Source organism: Apostichopus japonicus, chromosome 3, assembly GCF_037975245.1.
Source record: "Apostichopus japonicus isolate 1M-3 chromosome 3, ASM3797524v1, whole genome shotgun sequence".
Classification (NCBI taxonomy): domain Eukaryota; kingdom Metazoa; phylum Echinodermata; class Holothuroidea; order Aspidochirotida; family Stichopodidae; genus Apostichopus; species Apostichopus japonicus.
The window spans coordinates 22,333,804-22,352,186 of record NC_092563.1 but is presented as its reverse complement, the minus strand read 5'-3'; the positions used below and the strand labels follow the sequence as shown (position 1 = coordinate 22,352,186).

Sequence of the window (18,383 nt, the reverse complement as noted above, 5' to 3'; positions counted from 1 at the left end):
ACAGACTTGTCATGTTGTGTCTGGAATCAACGTGTAAAACTACATCTGACAGTGAGGTCAAAAGGTCAAAGGTTAAATTTTAAAAAATATGATCGTTTAAGGAGATACAGGGCAAAACAAAAAAGGTTGTCATTTTTTTTTATATTGATAAAGCTCTTTGTTCTCTATAGAGGAAACCAACTCCGGCGTCAATCGGACACCCAGTTCTCAAGTTATGAGGGGCCAAAGGTTGGTTTTGATACCTTATTAGCAATAACATTGTGTGTGTACATTGGAGCACATGACAATTTTAGGAGAGGTTTCACATCACAAAGGGGAATATTTTTGATGAAAGTCCGAAGGAAATAATAATCATATCTTAGATTCTCCTTTTGTTCTTTCTCAGAACTTTATCTCTCAGTTTCCCACCCTCCCACAATTGGTGTTTGTCTTGAAGCAGTTTCTACTTCAGAGAGACTTAAACGAAGTCTGGACCGGTGGCATCAGTTCCTATGGCCTCATCCTGATGATTGTCAGCTTCCTACAGGTAACATTTCTAGCAGATTATAGTGAGTATGAGATAGTCACAACCGTAACACCATCACTTAAGCCATTTTCTTGAGTGATGTGATTACCTTCTTAGCTCTGTCCTGCCACAGTTGAAGAAGCTCTTCTAGTTTATGACAACCACAACCACATTACTGCACCTCTAATGAGGAAAGAATTCCACCTCTGTTTGTGGTTATAGACATCAGAAAGCTGCCTTTTCTAAATTGAGGGGATTTTTTTGTTTAGCCCAGACTTGATCCAATAATCTCTTGTATTTAATTGTGAAGTTTTCTCCTCTTTCTCTACAGTTACATGTTCCCCAAGAACCAATCAATTATGGCGTTCTTTTGATTGAATTCTTTGAGCTGTATGGCGTCAACTTCAACTATTTCAAATCGGGAATTACTGTCAAATGGCGGGAGCTACTTTCCCAAAGAGGATGCCTCTTTCATGACCGACCGCTTTAGCCTACTCTGTTTAAAGGATCCACTGTATAATGGTAAGTCCAATTTACACTCCCACTTTTTTCTCACTAAAAGTGCAATTTTTATGGTATCAAAGTAGAAATATTCAGAATATTGTCAACTTCTCAGGCATTTTGGGAATTGTCATAAATATTCCTTTGCATTATAAAATGAAATGTTTTGTAGTTTAAGGATTCTGAGTTTTGCTATTTTACTTTGTGTTATCAAATACTGTATGTACACATGTGATTGGGACGGAGTGGTTGGGGTGAAGGGGGTGGTTGGGGTGGAGGGGGCAGTGGGAGGGGAGATGTTTCAGCGATTAAAAGAACAGTATAAAACACAAACATCTCTTTACCTTTAATACATGGCAGAGAATATAATGGAGATCTGCTCCCCAACAAAATAATCACAACTGAGGGGAAAGATAAGGGTTGTATTCATTTCTGCATTAAGAAATAAATAAACATGATGTAAATTGCCCAGGAAGAAGCTTTCTCTACTTTCATGTCAGATTAAGCTATTATTCCATTTTAACATTCCTCGATTGTCGACAGGAGTTGATCTTGGCAGGAACTCTTTTGGATTCATGGAAGTGAGGAAAGCATTCCATTATGCCTACCAAGTGCTCACCCAGGCTGTTGTACCCCACATAGACCAAGAAAGTAATGGTCATAGGTCAGTGAAATGCCAGAATTTTGTCTCCTTTTTTCTTTTGCATTTCCTATATATATTTCATATCATATTTTACCTATCAGGGTATATTTCTTTTGTCAACAGTCAGGCCCAGATGAGGCTGGAAAAAAGACTTTCTTTATAACCTTACCAAACCAAAGTATAGCAGTACACAATTTTGACTGAAAGTTAAATATACTCGTTGTTTTGAAATTTACTGTCAAATAGTATCCTACCAACAAAGGGAAACCAATACTGATTGTCAGATGCAGTAAGAAAAGATCGTCGCTTGAGATATGTTTACATCTAAACAAAAAAGTGTTGATCCTTAACCTAGATTACACTAGGTTGCCTCCAGAGGTACAGTGTAAATATTTCATTAAGCAACATTACAGTCATTTCCACTCAGATTGTCCCCTAGATTTATTGTTCCTTTTTTCTTTTGGTTTTGCCCCACACAGCATCCTCGGTCGCATTATAAGGGTAACAGACGAAGTGATGGACCATAGGTTATGGGTCCAGCAAAATTGGGCCCGGAAAGCAATGGCTATGTATCCACACAAGTTTTCCATACATTGTAATATACCTCAACCAGATGCCTTCTGTTTACCGGACACAGCCTTGAGGATAGCACAGCCAATCCGCCCTGTGAATGCTACAACCATCATGCTTGCTCACAGTTCTCAGAGAAATAGCCAAGAGACAGGATCTTGCCAAGAGGTCAACAAAAAAAGTGCAATGAACCCCACTGCTGCCACCAATATGTCCAACTCCAACGATGTCATCAACAACAAAGTCACGTCTATACCTTCTTCTTCCTCTGGTGAAATTGTGTCTAGTTCCAGTGATTCTGTAAGTTGTCTGCTCAATATAGCAATTTAATCCACTCCTCTCAAATACTGAAAAGAAAAAAAGACAGGTTCAAATACATCTGGAAACATTTTACATGATATTATAATAGTCCTTGAAACAGGTGATGTCATCTTGAATTCAGGTCCTTGCTGTTTTCATTAACTTCACCAAACATTAAAACCAACAAGATTCCAGAAGATTACAAATTACCCTGGAATTAAAGTGGTAAAGCTTTCAGAAAGGTAGATTTTTGAAGTGAGAGGAAGTGGACGTTGAAGTAGATCCAGGGGGTGAGGGGTGGGGAGCACGGTGCTAAAATGCCACAGACTTTTGTAGGCTATGATGATTCAATTGCATATTTAGAACAGAGACAGGTAAGTATCGTTGTTCATAAAAGCCCTCAGCAATAATTTTTAGGATATTTGAGGAGTGTGTAAAGTCACATAACATTGAGTAGTAAAATAGATGTTCTTAGCCTTCACAGCAGTGTGGTTTTGTCTTCTCAACCATTTGCAGAGTAACAACAGATGTGAATTTTGTGTATTCGGTCAGGAAGGTAACATTAACGACAGGAATGTGAGTGATCCTTGTATTAGCACAGATTTCTGTCAAAGGTACCTCACAGTAACACCAATTAAATTGTCATAAAAAGACAGATTTAGAATCATAATTCAAGTTAATTCTGGCTAAATGCAAGTTGATTTTGCTGTTTGCCAGCAGACATAAGATAAGGCACTTACATTTTCAGCCAGTAGACATTAAGAACATAAAGACATTAATTGGGTTACAATCTTCAATAAAATTGAGAATTAGTAGGTCTGGTTTAGATATAGATTAACCTTACCAAACAATTATTTCATATTTCATACTAGAACATTTTAGCAGCACACCCTCACTTCTGGGGCACCGTCCACTAACTCTCTTCAACACCAACCATTCAGAAGAGATGCCATGTGGTTTTGCAGACTTTTTCTTCTTACACTTTTGTGTCCTTTTTTTGTCTGTCCTTGCATCCATAATGAATGATTATTTGTTAAAAAATTACGTGATTCTCTTTGAAATACCTTTTTGCGATGGGTCAAGGGTAGGGTGGGGGTACTGTCTTGCACTTTCGGTACTTTTTGCCTGTCATATAATGTGCCTTCAAATCTGAATCAGATAAAAATCATTTTGTTTTCCCTTTTGTAATTTTCTAGGAATCAGAAATGTCTTCACAAACTTCTGGTTCTTCCAAGGACACCATCGACTCTGTCCAAGGACCCTCTAAAAGGGAGGCTGTTCCTAGTGTTGGACCTGAGTACCGACAAAGCCTGGACACAGGAAATCAAGAAACCAGTCTCCCATGGGCAGACGTATCACAAACAATCAAAATTCGGCAAACGGTGCAATCATACTTCTAACTCTGTCCGTGGTAATGCAGGGAACTCGCTGAGCAAGCAGACCGCCAAGGAGCGGCAAGTAGTCACGCCTCATATTGAGGTCACCGTCTCATCCAATAACAAGTCTGAAATTCAAACGTCTCTGCCGAAGGGAAACTCCCGAAATTCTCCAGGAGGGACCTCTTCGTCGTTACAGCCAGTGGTAGCAAAGACTTATAGAAGCAAGAATTATACCAACCAGCATGGCAAATTCCACCACAATAGCGGTGGCAACTCAATCCAGAGTGGCAGCAGAGACAATAATAACAATGGCAGTCAAAATAGTAACTCTGTGAACAAAAGATTAAAGAAGAAGCATAAAAAGGATAACTCTAAGAGAGGGGCAAAGAACTGAGTCAAAAGATGAGACAAAAAGTGCCTGTATTATCTTGGTTTAATTTATGAAAGCGACAAGATTGATTGGGGGACAAGAAAACCAACAAAGAAGACTGTGAAATTGGTAAACAGACAAGACTTTAGAAGTAATCTAGAAAATCAGCTGTGCTTTGATTAAGGAGAGAGATAAAAAAGTATTGCTGTTAGTTCGGTTTCATGATTTGTGATGTAAGTGGATGTACTGAATGAGCAATTAAAAGTGTTTACCGTGACTCCAATCTGAAATTCACTCAAAGAGAGTCCGTTTATTCAGTGTTAATGTGTTGCTAATCTCAAAGTGAAGCGGATAGTAATCAAACACGTCTACTTTCACACTGTCAGCCTTGTCAACAATGCAATTATTGTTTATATCAAATCTTTTTCTCTCGATGATTTTTTTTAACTATTCAGTGACAAAGAAACCATATTTTGTTGGTTTTTTGCTCACCTAGGAAGAGAATATAAAGCATAGTAAAAAGGATAAAAAATATTATTTATGTTGTCATATTGTGACAGGAGAAAAAGCAAGATGATGGGAAGTTTGTAGTGTCGATATCAAAGCAAAAACAACTAAAAAAGATAAAAATGAATACAAAACTTACAGACACCCCACCGCCCCCACCCAAAAAAAAAATGCTAGAAAAAAAGAAAAGAAAAAACAATTTGACAGCAAACGACTTGTACAGGAAGATCACAGAGAAGTAGGAAAGAAATTATATTATTATTATGCAGGAGTTCACTTTGCTTTTAGTAAAGACTTGGTTTTGACAAGATTAGTGGAAGTTAGTTCTAACAGTTTATTTTTGTGACATTTTTTATGGCTTTGAGAAGAAAATTTTATCTGTTACCTAGAGCAATAATTGTGAAGTAACCAAGGTAGTGGGCAAGAGGTACAAATTGTTTCTGAAATTGTAAAGCAGAGTTGGTCTCCATTTCTTCAAACTTTTCTTGTATTCGCCATTTCGACAAAGGTGAATTTGATAGGAGGGTCGTTGGGTGATTATCTGTTGCAGGTTGTATTTTGGTGCATTAATCAGTTGTTAGGTAGTGAAGGTGCCAAGCTATAATTTTTTTCTTCATTTATAGGACTTTCTTACTCTGGCAGCTATGCTCATTTGTGTCTGGTTTCATGAAGGGACTGATAAACGTTTTAAATTGTTGCTATTGGCCCCAAAAATATATAAGTAAAAAAGTGAAGGGATATAAAATATACAGAGGTTAAATTGAGAAGATGTGGTAATGGTTGGAAAAACATTGGTGTACTATAGTAAGGTTAGTTTGAGTGATATGGGAAAGGGTAGGTGGGTGGCAAAGAGGTCCTTTAATCTGTCGTTAGCAGTTACAACGAGATATCTTCTTGGTCACAACTAATTATTGCTGGGCAAGTCGTTACAGGTAATCGATCAAGCTTCTCCCTCGCTGCCCTATACTTTTCATGAATTTCAAAACCCATGAAACATAAATACTGTTTCTTATTTTATTTCATGATGTACAGGACGTGGTCTTGTGCTGTGGATATGTGTGTTTTGGGGATATGTGTGTCTTTGGGAGATGTGGGGAGTGGGAGAACGGGGGGTGGGTAGACATGGGTGGAGGTTGGAGGGAATTAGTGATCAAATTAATCCATTAACAGCAGCAAACTTTATAGACCAATTCAAAAAGGAAGTACTTAAATAACTTGTAAAATGGAAATTCATTGTAACAGGGTAATATTAAATCATGTAATTGACTTCAGAAAGATAAAAAAAATGATACAGAATAATTGGAAGTGCATGAGCAGGAGAAACTAATAATGTAATTGTTATATTGTTGAGAAAAAATGTATTTTGTTTGTTACTATTTGATATAAGTTAAATCAACCAGAAGTATAGATTTTTTTTTTGGGGGGGGGGGGGTTAGGCATTCAGGAGCATCTTATTGCATTAGGACTCATGTGATTATTCTCCAGTGATCAAATTAAATAAAAAATATAAGGAATTGAGGCAATGCCTTGGCATTCATAGAGAGAATTTGGGATGGCAAAGATTAGAAGATAGTAGTTGCTAAGACCTTTGACATAAAATGCAGTATAACATTTGATTTCATTCTTTATATTATTATGAAAACATTAAAAAGAGAAAAATACCAGTTGTAACTGTGAAGTTAAAACTCAAAAAAAAAGTCAGTTTTACTTGGTTTTGCCTGACAGCATTAGACTGTATATAATGACAGAACAAAAAAATGACTAAAAAATACAAAAATTCCCACCGGACATTAGGAATTGTTGCATCATAATGAGTGACCCCTTTTGGTATCCATTTGTTCATAATTGACTGTAACCATTATTGTTTCCATTTAGAGATATTAATAGTGAATTCAATAAATACCTTTGAGGTATTTTTGAATATTCATGAAGCACAATGATCAGAAATTCATCCAATTATAGGTTTTTATGGGGAAAAAACACTTATAAAACTAGTGTGGATCATTTTCTTATAATACAGAACTTTTTTTTCTCACATTTTTATTTTCATTATCATATCTTTGGATGACTTTAAGAAGGACAGTGTACATTCAAATTGGTATCATTGACACAGTTTACCCTTTGTTGCTCATGCTGTCACTGCCATGGAATTTAGCACTAGAAATTTAACATTAATAGGAAAATTAATTATAAAAAAATAAAAAAAATCACAAACTATTCCAGTATGTTTAGGGAACTGGGAAATAAAAAGAACAGAATATTATATGAGTTAACAGAGAGAAAGAATGTAGAAAAGGTAGTGACATAAAAACATACAAAAGAAGCCAAACTATGTATTTTTTAATTTCAGTTAATGGGAATAACAGCCACCTTTTGTTAAGATACGAGAAAGTTTATACAAGATCAATTGACATGTGTTAAACAAACGGATGCCACTCTTCAAAAACATGTTATGTGAGTGTGCAGTATGGTAAGGGACGATAATGATTGTGTGCCCAGTGTATAAACTATTCAAGAATATTGTTTGGTATTGTTGTGGCTGTGCTAAACCTTGTGCAGTGATCACATTGTCATTGCTAGTAGCACAGTGTATCAACATTTTTAATCTGTTGAAATCCTAATCAAAGAATACAGATTCATGATATGTTGAGAGATGATTAGTTAATTTTCAGATGGGAATCTTTATCAACTCAGCTTACAAGTTATGTTTTACTTTGTTATGCAACTTCCTTCATTTTGGTAAATCAATGCTCTATAAAGATTCACATTATTCACTGTATAATTACCATCATGTACTACAATGTAGTAAAATAAAATAATTATTCTCATGTTACCATGGCAATGCAAATGGCAAACCATGGGAAAGGCTTGGTAATAGCATTTTTTTTAAAGTAACCAAAGATTTGAACATCATATTTTTTTTTCATTTTATTATGATGGTGACCTATGTTGAGACCCTCTTATTACAAGTTCTTGGGGAAGGATTGAGGTTCCTATAAAGTTAACACGTCTACTGTGAAAATGTGAGAAAGTATTTGACACCTGGCTGTGATGTCATCCAATTTAATTAAATATTTTTAATTTGACTGTTTCATGTGATGTTTGTACTGAATCAGATGTCACAAATGAATCATGGAAGTAAAGAAACTGTAGATACAAGTTTTATGTGAGAGTTTGAAAAATTTGTAATTATCAGAAATTCCATTCTCCAAATTGGACATCTTGACAAGAAATACTGTTATATATCTATCCAATAAAGGGATATGTGATGTAAGCTTGCAATATGTGTAAAGAAAGCTCAGTTTGATTTGTATGGGTGGGGGGGGGGTTTAGTTGGGAAGGATAGCTGGGGTGAAGGAAATCTGGGGGAGGATGGGGGTACATGTTTAAGTAATTGTGAGGGAGGGTAGGTTGGGAGGGTTAATGATGTGCTGCAAGATAATATGAAACCACCAAGAAATGTGATAACTACTTCTTTTTAACAAACAGTGGCACTTGTTGTATCCTCTTGTGAGAAAGGCATTGACCAAATTAATTCTTTGTCAGTGTCGAGGTGGAGCGTAGGCAAATGGGAACAGCAAGGCTGTTTGAGACTTTTTAATTTTTTTTAAATCTTATGCATCAGTTCTCTAGTGTAAAGGACAATTTTTTTACTCTCAGGAAAAATGCATTACAGGAAAAAGGCAAAAAAAAAGGATTACAAAAAAAAAGAAAAATATTGTAGAAACAAAAATAAAAATAAACAAAAAAGCAGTACATTATATCAGTTGTTGTGTTTATTTGATCTGGTTTTCTATTGTCCAGATTTGGACACCAATTTTGTTACTTTTTTCAGAAAGATATCAAAGATAGAACCTGGGCACAAAAAAATGAAATCGAAGTTGATCCAGCTCGCATCTCTGTCCACATACATTGTAACCACGGTAACCATGTGATCATGACTATTTGTAAAGTGAAGAAGAATCAGGAGTCTCTTGGAAAGTAAACATTACTGTGGAAGGGAGGAACAGTGTGTGGGGTGGGGTTACAGGGAGGATTACAGACCTAAGTCAAAAGTCAAATTAAGGTCATGCTAAGGAGATATATTATCAAGATTCTGAGACCCATGGGCCTATCTGTTACAATACAAACCAGGGGCGGATCCAGGATTTTGAGAAAGGGGGGGCCGACATCCCGATGGTAGCACTTTAGTGATCTGCATCCTGGGGGAGGGGTCTAGGGGAGGGGTTGTCCCCCACCCCCCTTGGAAATTTTTGCTTAATTGTGAGTGCTTAGATGCAAAATGGTGAAACATTTCGCCAAAAACTAGAAAAACCAGAAACGTTGCAGACACGCTTTTTTTGTGCACATATTTTTTCTCGATAGACACATATTTAACAACGCTCAACAGTGCATGTAGAGCACTACAATGGATACACTATTATTGTGTCGATTCGTTTGTTCTTTTGCGCGAAAATTATGACACCAGATTCACCCCAAGAAAAAACATAAAACAAGATATATTCAATGAGATAATTGTGATATACTTAGCCAATACGGAGGTTTTCTACAACGCCCCGGCGCGCTATAATGTTCCCCCAACTCCCACTTCGCCCGCGTGATTGTTTTTCCCAGGAAAAACACCCCCCTTTCATTTCAATTTGCCTCTCTGTTCTTCGGAATATTGAGACGTAGGTTTGCATAACCACTGAGAATTCTTTCGAGGAATCTCTATAACGTTAAACTTGGATGTAAAATACGATGAATATTCCATCGTCTCACCAGAGCGAGACACAGAACTTTAGTCGCTCAGAACCTAAACATTACACCATAAGCGTGTGTGTGCGTCACCACTTTGTAGCCTATGGCAAAAAGGCTTCTACAACAGAATTTGGACCAATCACAGGCCTTCAATGTTTGACTTCACTGCCGCCTCCAAAACCCAACTCTATAACAAAAGAGCTACTCCCCAAATCTCAAAGATTTACTTGTTAACTCAAGGTTTCGTACTAACGAAGAATCAGCTGACTCTCAAGGTTCACACGAAGCTTTCTTTCAGATGCTCTTATAGCATTTTGAGAACGAGACGCCCAGGCCGAATATAAAATATTCAAAGGCTATACTACTGATGAAGCTCCTCCTATAAAGTTTGAGAGCAGAAACCGGTCTAGTTGGTCATAAGACAGGGGCGTATCAAGGATTTTTTAACCCGGGGGCGCGAATTACTATCTAAGCGGAGCGCCACCATCGGTTGGCGCGCAGCATACAAGAAAATTTCAGGTTTTAATACCCCCAGATCACCGGAAATGGCACTTCTCGGGCTTGAAATGACCAACCAAATGTACACTTTTGCCTGAGAACCAAGAATTTCCCAATAGTTTTTTTTCCATCCATAACCTTTTTGAAGATTGTCACCAGTCACACATCCTGTTCGACCTCATAGCATCTCCTGTGGATCATTGCTCTTTGTAGGTGATTCTACGTCGCGGCCCACATATACTCGTAAGCACCATTTTTCAAGTTTTTAAGCCCATTATTTGTTCAGAATTTGAAAATTCACAATTTTGTGAAGAAATCCACTTCCAAAAATACCCATTATGTTGCACAAAATTTCATCTATGGACACCAATATAGAAAAACCTCCTTCAACCCCTCACAGACCTGTCAAAATTGCACGAGTAGAGGGAAGTATGATGAAGAATGGTGGTCAGGGAATTTTCGAAAATTCAGACACAGTTAATTTATTGGTTTACAAATATTAAACCTCTTATAACAGCTACTATAAAACTTCGCTGAAGGAAATTAAAATATACCAGATATTTCGGAACCGTGCACTACGCACATCTACAGATTTGAGGGTGTTCATCCCGGAACGCAATTTTCATGCTCACTTATGTAATGTGATATCTGCAGTTTGCTTTAAAAATTCGAATAATTGAAATGAGACTGAAGAAATAACTATTGTCTGTTTATTGTGCAATGCTCCACCAGTGGCGTAACGATGAGCCTGGGGGCTCCTGGCCCAAAGGGGCCCCCTATCAGGAGGCTGAGCAAGGACGTCCGCAGAAATGTAGTACAAGGGGGGGGGGGGGGCAGTAGGTCATATAGGTGTAACACACTACTTGATACTATCTAAGCGGAGCGCCACCATCGGTTGGCGCGGAGCGTACGACGATTTTTTTGCCAAAAAATACTCCTAGATCGTCGGAAAAGACACTTCCCGTTCAAGGAGCATTTACACATCGGTTATTTTGAGATCTCATGTCTTAGGATTTTGACCTTCAATAATTTCAGTAATGCATTATGGGTCAGTATGCAATGAACATAACTAGAGAACTGTCGGTTGGGGGAAATCATTGAAATGTCAAATGCTTAACATTTTTTTTAATTTTCCAGGGGTGGACAAGTGCCCCACCCCCCTACTCTATGGAGTATAATGGAGACTACTGTACAAATACAGTTATCAAATCTAAGCATATGGCCCATAGGAGCCCATAGGAGTTGCGCCCCGCATTCTTTTCGAAAGACGCACAGTTTCAAGTTCATTACACACTGAAGGCTTCGATTCTCTATCTGCCTTCAGTTTATGGAAGATCTTGGGATTTTCATCCCTCGATATCGCTAGATATTGCTAGATGTCCATACAGTACAGTGCCCTTTGGGTTTTTCGGGGCCTGATGTTGGGAAATTGCAAAGTCGGGAGTGGTCACACTCCATGTAGGTCAGTGTACGACCTCTATAGCCGTCACTAATACACAACCCAATCACTTGTTATCGATGAAGTGGTGTGTTGCCGGATTTTGTCAAGAGGTCTTGGTACTTCGGGCAAAGGTCATTAATTAAGTTTCGTAACTCATCGGGAAGCGATGAGAGTGGAGGGGCGTAGTGTTGTGGGCGCGCGTTTTCATGCAGATATGGGTGCGACCTTTTCTCCTTTTTTTATCTTTCTTCTTTTTCTTTTCCCTTCCTTCCTTTTCTTCCTCCTCTTTCCCCCCTCTTTTCCCCTTTTTTCTTCTCTTTTTTTTTCTCCTCTTTTTCTTACCCGGGGGGCGCGCGCCCCCAACGCCCCCCTGGATACGCGCCTGTAAGAACCTACGCTAGTCTCTCCTACTATTAACAGTACACTCAATTCACCTAATAGGTGCAATTATGTTTCACCATGAGGAGCATGCTATAAGTTCATGTTCCCCGGGCCCTCCCTTAAAAATACTTCAGGTTCTTGGCGACTACGTTGCGTTAGATAGTGTAAAACCGCCTACACACCCCTTTCATATGGTACTAATTGTCTTAGTTTCAAATTTGGAATAAAAACGATCGCGTTTCAGGGAAGAGCAGCTGGACATATTAGGCTTTTCTTTCACCAAGTTATGCCTATTAGGAATTTGAAGTACTCCCACATAAAAAAAACGCAACTGATTTCCAAAAAGGGGGGGCCGGGGCCGGGTCGGGCCCCCCCCTGGATCCGCCCCTGCAAACCTATAATCTTCATCATATATTTTCAGCTCTTATTTGTAGCACTCCCTTGTATGCATCAGCCATATTATTCACTGGTAAGGAGTTTACAAGGAAGAATTTTTATTCTAAAAGATATCAATGTCCAGAAAAACCATATAAGTAGAAAGCAACAGGAGAAGGGGAGAGGAAGGAGATAAACTGTGGAGGGACAAAGAGAGGATTAAAGGCACAGGGTAAGGAATAAACTGGAGAGGGACAAAGACAGAAAGGTGTGAAGAAAAATGGAGGGGAAGAGAGCTGTGAGAGGAAGAGTGAAAGGGGGGGGGGTGAAGGGAAGGGACAAAGGGGAGAAGGAGTAGGGAACAGAGGAAAGTTAGTCATGTCCTTCCTGAATGTTCAGCCCATGAGGTTGAATGGTACGAAGGCGTTGCATCCAGAGCCTCTCTATATCAGCTCTATTATACCCCAAACTGATCAGTGCCTCATTTATGAACGCACACCCAATCAAAAGTGGTCGCTCAACCTTTCATATGACTTTTGTGATAATTGTCTTCTTCGAGGTAACACCTTTCATATGACTTTTTTGACAATTATCAAAAAAGTCATATGAAAGGTGTTACCTCGAAGAAGACAAACAAGCCACACACCTATCGTAAAATTTGGAGGTGCTTCCTTATAGCTATTGACAGCTACCAGTTGTTTGTATTGCGACGGGTTTTGCAGTCAGTGAGCCAATAGTACATAAGGCGAACTTAAAGACTAGGAAGTTGCCTATGTCGGAAGAAATGCATGGTTTCAGTTTGCAACACAGTTTAGAACAAAATCCAAGTAATGTATGGTGGAGTGTACGTTCCAGTTCTTAAAGAATCTTTTACTTTTGCAATCAATATTTGCGTGAATATTCATGGCAAGGATGTCTGTTTTTGCATTGATTTGTTGCGGCGATGACCCTTTTCTCTGATATGGATGTATATACCCTACGTGATTGTTTGGGTTCGTGGTGAATAAGAAAAGACGACACAAACATAAATGGCACATATCTTTTAAAACTGAAATTTTGGTAAGATGGTACGAACAGCAAGTGTCACTCAAAGTTGTCAAAATTTTTGGTGAAATTCGGACAACGCTATCGAGGATTCAGGAATTTTGGAAACAGCGTCCTACTCCAAAGGGCTACTTACGATTGGTCAACATGATTAAGGTGTGTCGTGGACCGTGTGTCGTGGGCCCAAATTGTTTTACCATAGTATTCAACTGAAGAAGACTACACAGTTCACCAAGTATCTCTTAAAGCACTTCTATCATTTTGTATACAAGGTTTATTTTCATTTTCTGTTGCAGAGTCCGACTCGCAAAGAGATCAAATCTTATGTAAATCAGAAATGAATAAACAGATTGGATCAATTCTCTGTAGGTTTCGTATTTCATGAAACATAAATAGCGCCAAAAGGAAAAGAAAGAATCCTTGTTTGTACCGTGAGATGAGGACTTCACTGGGTAAGTTGAAAGAGATTTCTATGGGCTGTATGGGGTAGAGGAGGCCGGGAGGGTGTTTTTTTTTTCTGGACTCATGTACAATATACTAAACTACGACTCTTGTAAGACTATGCAACAATCATGTTCTGTCGTCCTGACAAGACCATGTGATGTTCAATATAATACCACTATTAAAACTTTGGAACTTTACAATTATTTGTATACAGGTTAACTGACGGCGCAAAGCATTATCATTGGTGATATTTCTATGAAATACCCTAAAATCCCCTACCCCTTCCGCACCCAACACCTGTCTCATTTTCTCCTCTCTTACATTAGCCGGTCACCCCTACCCCCCCCCCCCGCCTCCCACTCCTTCCCTCCACCCAATCGCAGTATAGATTACATAGAAAATCCGCAAAGGACGCATTAAGAGATTAACGTTTGTTTACGATAACCTCTTTTGCACGACACAACAAATCGTCTGTGATTTTCTTTTCAGCCGACTTGTCGTGACGTGTAAATGCCTCTTTAGGCATTCCGTAGATTTGTTGAGACCGCCCCTTTTGTTACGTTCACGAAATCATAGTGAATAAGTCGCATTAAGAACTTCGCAATAGCTTCACGCTGACTTAAAAAAAACATGGGTGGCTGGTTGTCTCGACTTTTTAATCCTATTCCTCCAGCTGGTAAGTCAAATTTCTCTTTTCTCTTTTCTTTCAATAACTTTCCAATTTCTGGAAATTCCATCACTGTATGTTAAGAGAATTTTTAAAGTAATAACATGTGAAAGGAAAAAATTATTATAATTACAGGCCTCTAAGATTCTACTTTTTTGAAAGTCTTTCCAATCCTCTCACTCAGCCAGCAGCCTCAAAATTCGTAAAATATGATATATCTTACAATTTTCGTTACACAAATATGGATTTAAGAAAAAACTTTGGATGATGAAACTTTTTAGTAAGAATGAGGAAAGGGAGGCGGTACCGTAATGGGTGGTACGAGCCATGATTATTACTATGAAGAGACGCAGTCGTGGGGGGGGGGGGGTGGTGGTGGGGGGACAATATCAGAGGAGCACTTTCTCATTCAATAACCACCACTCGTTTTGCTATAAACCGATACACACCGGCCATATCACTTAAATATATATGATATGTTAGTATGCTATCAATATTATTATGGTGCACTGTAACATCGTGTTTTTTTTTTTAAATAGCATGTACAGACTAAAATAAATACGGGCAGTTAAAATAAAATATTGAAATTCACAAAGGTTTAAAATATCCAAAAGACAATTCTTCACCAAAGGGACACATTTTATTTGCCAGTAGGGCACATTTGCTATTTTGTATAAAAAAAAAGTGGGGCACGTGCCCCCCCCCCCCCCCGGCTCCTACCCCCTGTAGGCTGGTATACAATTCCCTGCACCAGACAATGACAGAAATGGGGATGAGATTCCCATAAAGTTTTTCAATTTTTTTTCTTCTTTGAGATGATCTCATGTTAATATGGTGAGATAGATCACTGCCTGTGGATCGATAAATTGGCCACCTCTACTCACAATCGGGGACTGGCTTTAGGACATTTGGTACTGTGTGGTCTATAGCCAGGGGACGGGCCAAGGGTCCCCTAGCATTTGCTAAAATTATTACACCTATATAGTATACGTGTGCATCGGACAGATCGACAAGTATGCATTGAAAAATGGGCAGATGCACGTTTCGGAGCCTTGGTAAATATGGGGGGGGGGGGGGTTATCATGCATTTGCCCCCTCAACTTTTTCATTGGGGGGCTCCGCCGCCACTGACTGATTCTGCACCCCTTTCCCAATTTCAATTCCTACTCAGAGAATACATCTCTTTGCCAAAACTTCACTTTTGATGTTACTGAAATCTGTCCTTAATAAAACCATCTCGATTTTCGCCCCCAATCACTGATCCATTTGCCCATTTTTACCCTTCACATTCCACAACTCTCACAAAAAAACGTTACTACTGACTATATTTCAAACTCATTCAACAAGTCGTTATACGGTTCTGCTTTTTAAGAAAAAGTCGCCCAGGAAAGAACCTGGGCACGAAAACCAAACTTCCGAACGGCTGATCCGCTCTCAACCCAAGCCCCTTTGCATCGGGACTGTGACTATGTGATCATCGTCGGTGTGCATCACTATTCCCTTCGAAATGGAACAGATACTTTTTTAAGGAAAAGTCGGCCATGAAAGAACCTGAGCATGAAAACCAAACTACCGAACGACTGATCCGCTCTCAACCCCAGTCCCCTTGCATCGGGACTGTGACTGTGTGATCATCGTCGGGTGTGCATCACCATTCCCCTCGAAAGGGAAAACATACTACACATGATCTTAGCCAAAAGGCCGAGAAGCAAATAGTTAGCGTTTGGCATTTCAAACGACTTCAATTGTTTACTTCAAAATAATTAATAATTAGATAATAGCTTAAATCCCCTACTTTGTAGAGTTTGGTGAAAGGCGCATAAGGTTACAACTTACAAAACAGTTTTTTGTACTGGTTACGTTACAGGTCGATAAAGAAATAAATATTCTTTTCTCGAAAAATGTTTTGGGTAAGCATTATCCATGCGCTATGTTGCGAAACGCCTTTTCTAATTACGTAAAGAAGCGAACTGGGTGATTGGTCAATGTTCCGTGTACCCTCTGCGCTTGCGCAAATCCCATGGAGCGCCAAAAGTGACACATGCACCAGCAGCAATGATCGCACTATCTAACTCAGTGGTGTATGGCTGACCATTGATTGATTGATTGATTGATTTGTTTCATCACGTGAATATATACAATGTGATAGGAAGTCCTCTAAAACACCTTCAGATGGCTTAACAAAGTAGAGGACTCCATGTAAAGAAAAGGAAAAAGTAAACTAAATATATAAGAAAAATGAACATGTTCAATTAATAAGATGCAATAATTTTTTGAATAAAGTTTCTTCTGAAGGATTTTGCAGAAGGTTTATTTGTAATATTGTCTGATAGAGAATTCCATGTTTTGATTGTACGTGCCCTTAGTGATAACATCCCCATTGTAGAATTATACCTGTTATAATGTGCATTGCCTGAAAATCTGGTATTGTAATGATGAATATCACTGTTTCATATTAAGTAGTCATTAAAAGCATTTGGTAACAGTCCATTCCATGCCTTATAAGCAAATGTAGCAAGGTTAACCCTAATAATGTCACCAGTTTTTAACAAATTAGAACGCTTAAAAGAACGCTTTGTCAGACCATGGTCTGACAAAAGCCGAAAAAGAAGGATAAGGTTACCTCACGCCATGAGGTACGAGAATGAATAAAGTCGATGGTTTACGATAGGAAACTATGTGATTGAAAACGTTTAAATGCTTTGTTGACACGGTTTTGAGAAACAAAATAGTCGAATTTTTAAAAGAGAATTATAAATTTGGAGTAAAGTAGTAAAGATTTTAGAAAATCGTTTGAGACATACAGAAAATTAAATTGTCGATACAAAGTTTCGAAATTTATTGGGGAAAAAAAATAGTTTAAAAAATAATACAATTTCTAATGGTCTTTCTAGGCCACTATAAAATTCGTGTGGGAGCTCGTAAAACCGCGCCAGTTTCTGCCCACTTTTTCCACACTTTGATAGCTTATACTGTACTCTACTTTTCTAATTTTGAAAATTGTTCTTCAAATATAGCAAGATATTAGGTTATTCTATAACATTCTATAACAACCCGTTACCTCATGAGCTGACCTAGAGGGGAGGGCATTTTTGGGGTCCACTGGCAGGGGTACCCCACCAATAAAAATTACTGGAAATGCCCATCCCTTGTGTCTGAAGTCCTAACCATCATTTTTCAGAAGGTTTCAAGTGGTTACCTCATGAGCTGACCTAGGCCATTCATGAGGGGTCATCTATCATGACTGGCGATGGCCACTTGTTGCTCTTGGGGCCACACCTGACACATTGTACTTACTTTGATGGGGTTACCAATGAAAGCTGATCTAGGGTAGCTTTTAGGTGAATTTAAAATTGCCCTCCTGCAGCCACACCCACCACAGCAGGTTAGCCAGTCGTCTGGTTTCATAATGCAGGAATGCACTGTGAACATTGTGATGTACAAGGCAATTGGTTACCTTCCCAGCTAACCAAACCCTCTGGGCTCCCGCTCTATAAAGGGAACATGGCATTATACTGGGGGAAGAGGACCCAAACATTCCATGTCATTGTAGGTTGGCATAGACTTTGGTTTTTCAAAAATGACATCTCAATTACACTCGTGAGATTAGACGTGTTTGCTATAACGCCCTTTATCTTTGTGTCACATCATTGATATTTCAGATCTGGTCTTTACATTCTCTGTTTTTCAGATACTTTTCCAGTCCAGTGTACTGAGGATAATGATATCCAGGATGTCCGTCATGATAGGAGTCTACTTGGTCTTCAGATCCATACTCTCAGGGTTCAATCAGTTCCTACAGAGTTTGGTATGATGTCATGTTTGTTAAATGTTCATCTTCTGGGAGGATATCTAAATCATTAAAAGTTTATTCTTACCAGAATTGTAGTACATTGGTATATCATAATCCAAAAAATTAGAAACTTCACTACAGGTATAGTGCTATAATTCCTCCTTTCTTTGCCAAGATATTGGCTTCAATAAAGTAAGATTACAAGAAATATAAAGCTGTTAAAGC

The 18,383-nt window shown here is 38.6% G+C and overlaps 2 protein-coding genes across 7 annotated transcripts in view; both read left to right on the top strand.

Annotated features, from left to right (window-relative positions):
- The window catches only part of LOC139965472 (uncharacterized), a 49,627-nt gene that overhangs the window by 16,787 nt on the left and 14,457 nt on the right, over positions 1–18,383 (top strand). The gene's annotated exons all lie outside the window — the stretch shown is intronic.
- Positions 898–4,413, top strand: LOC139964429 (uncharacterized). Its single transcript, XM_071965985.1, has 4 exons — positions 898–1,027; positions 1,550–1,670; positions 2,129–2,519; positions 3,716–4,413. The coding sequence occupies exons 1-4, from the start codon at positions 898–900 to the stop codon at positions 3,917–3,919; spliced, it is 846 nt and encodes a 281-aa protein (XP_071822086.1). The 3' UTR covers positions 3,920–4,413.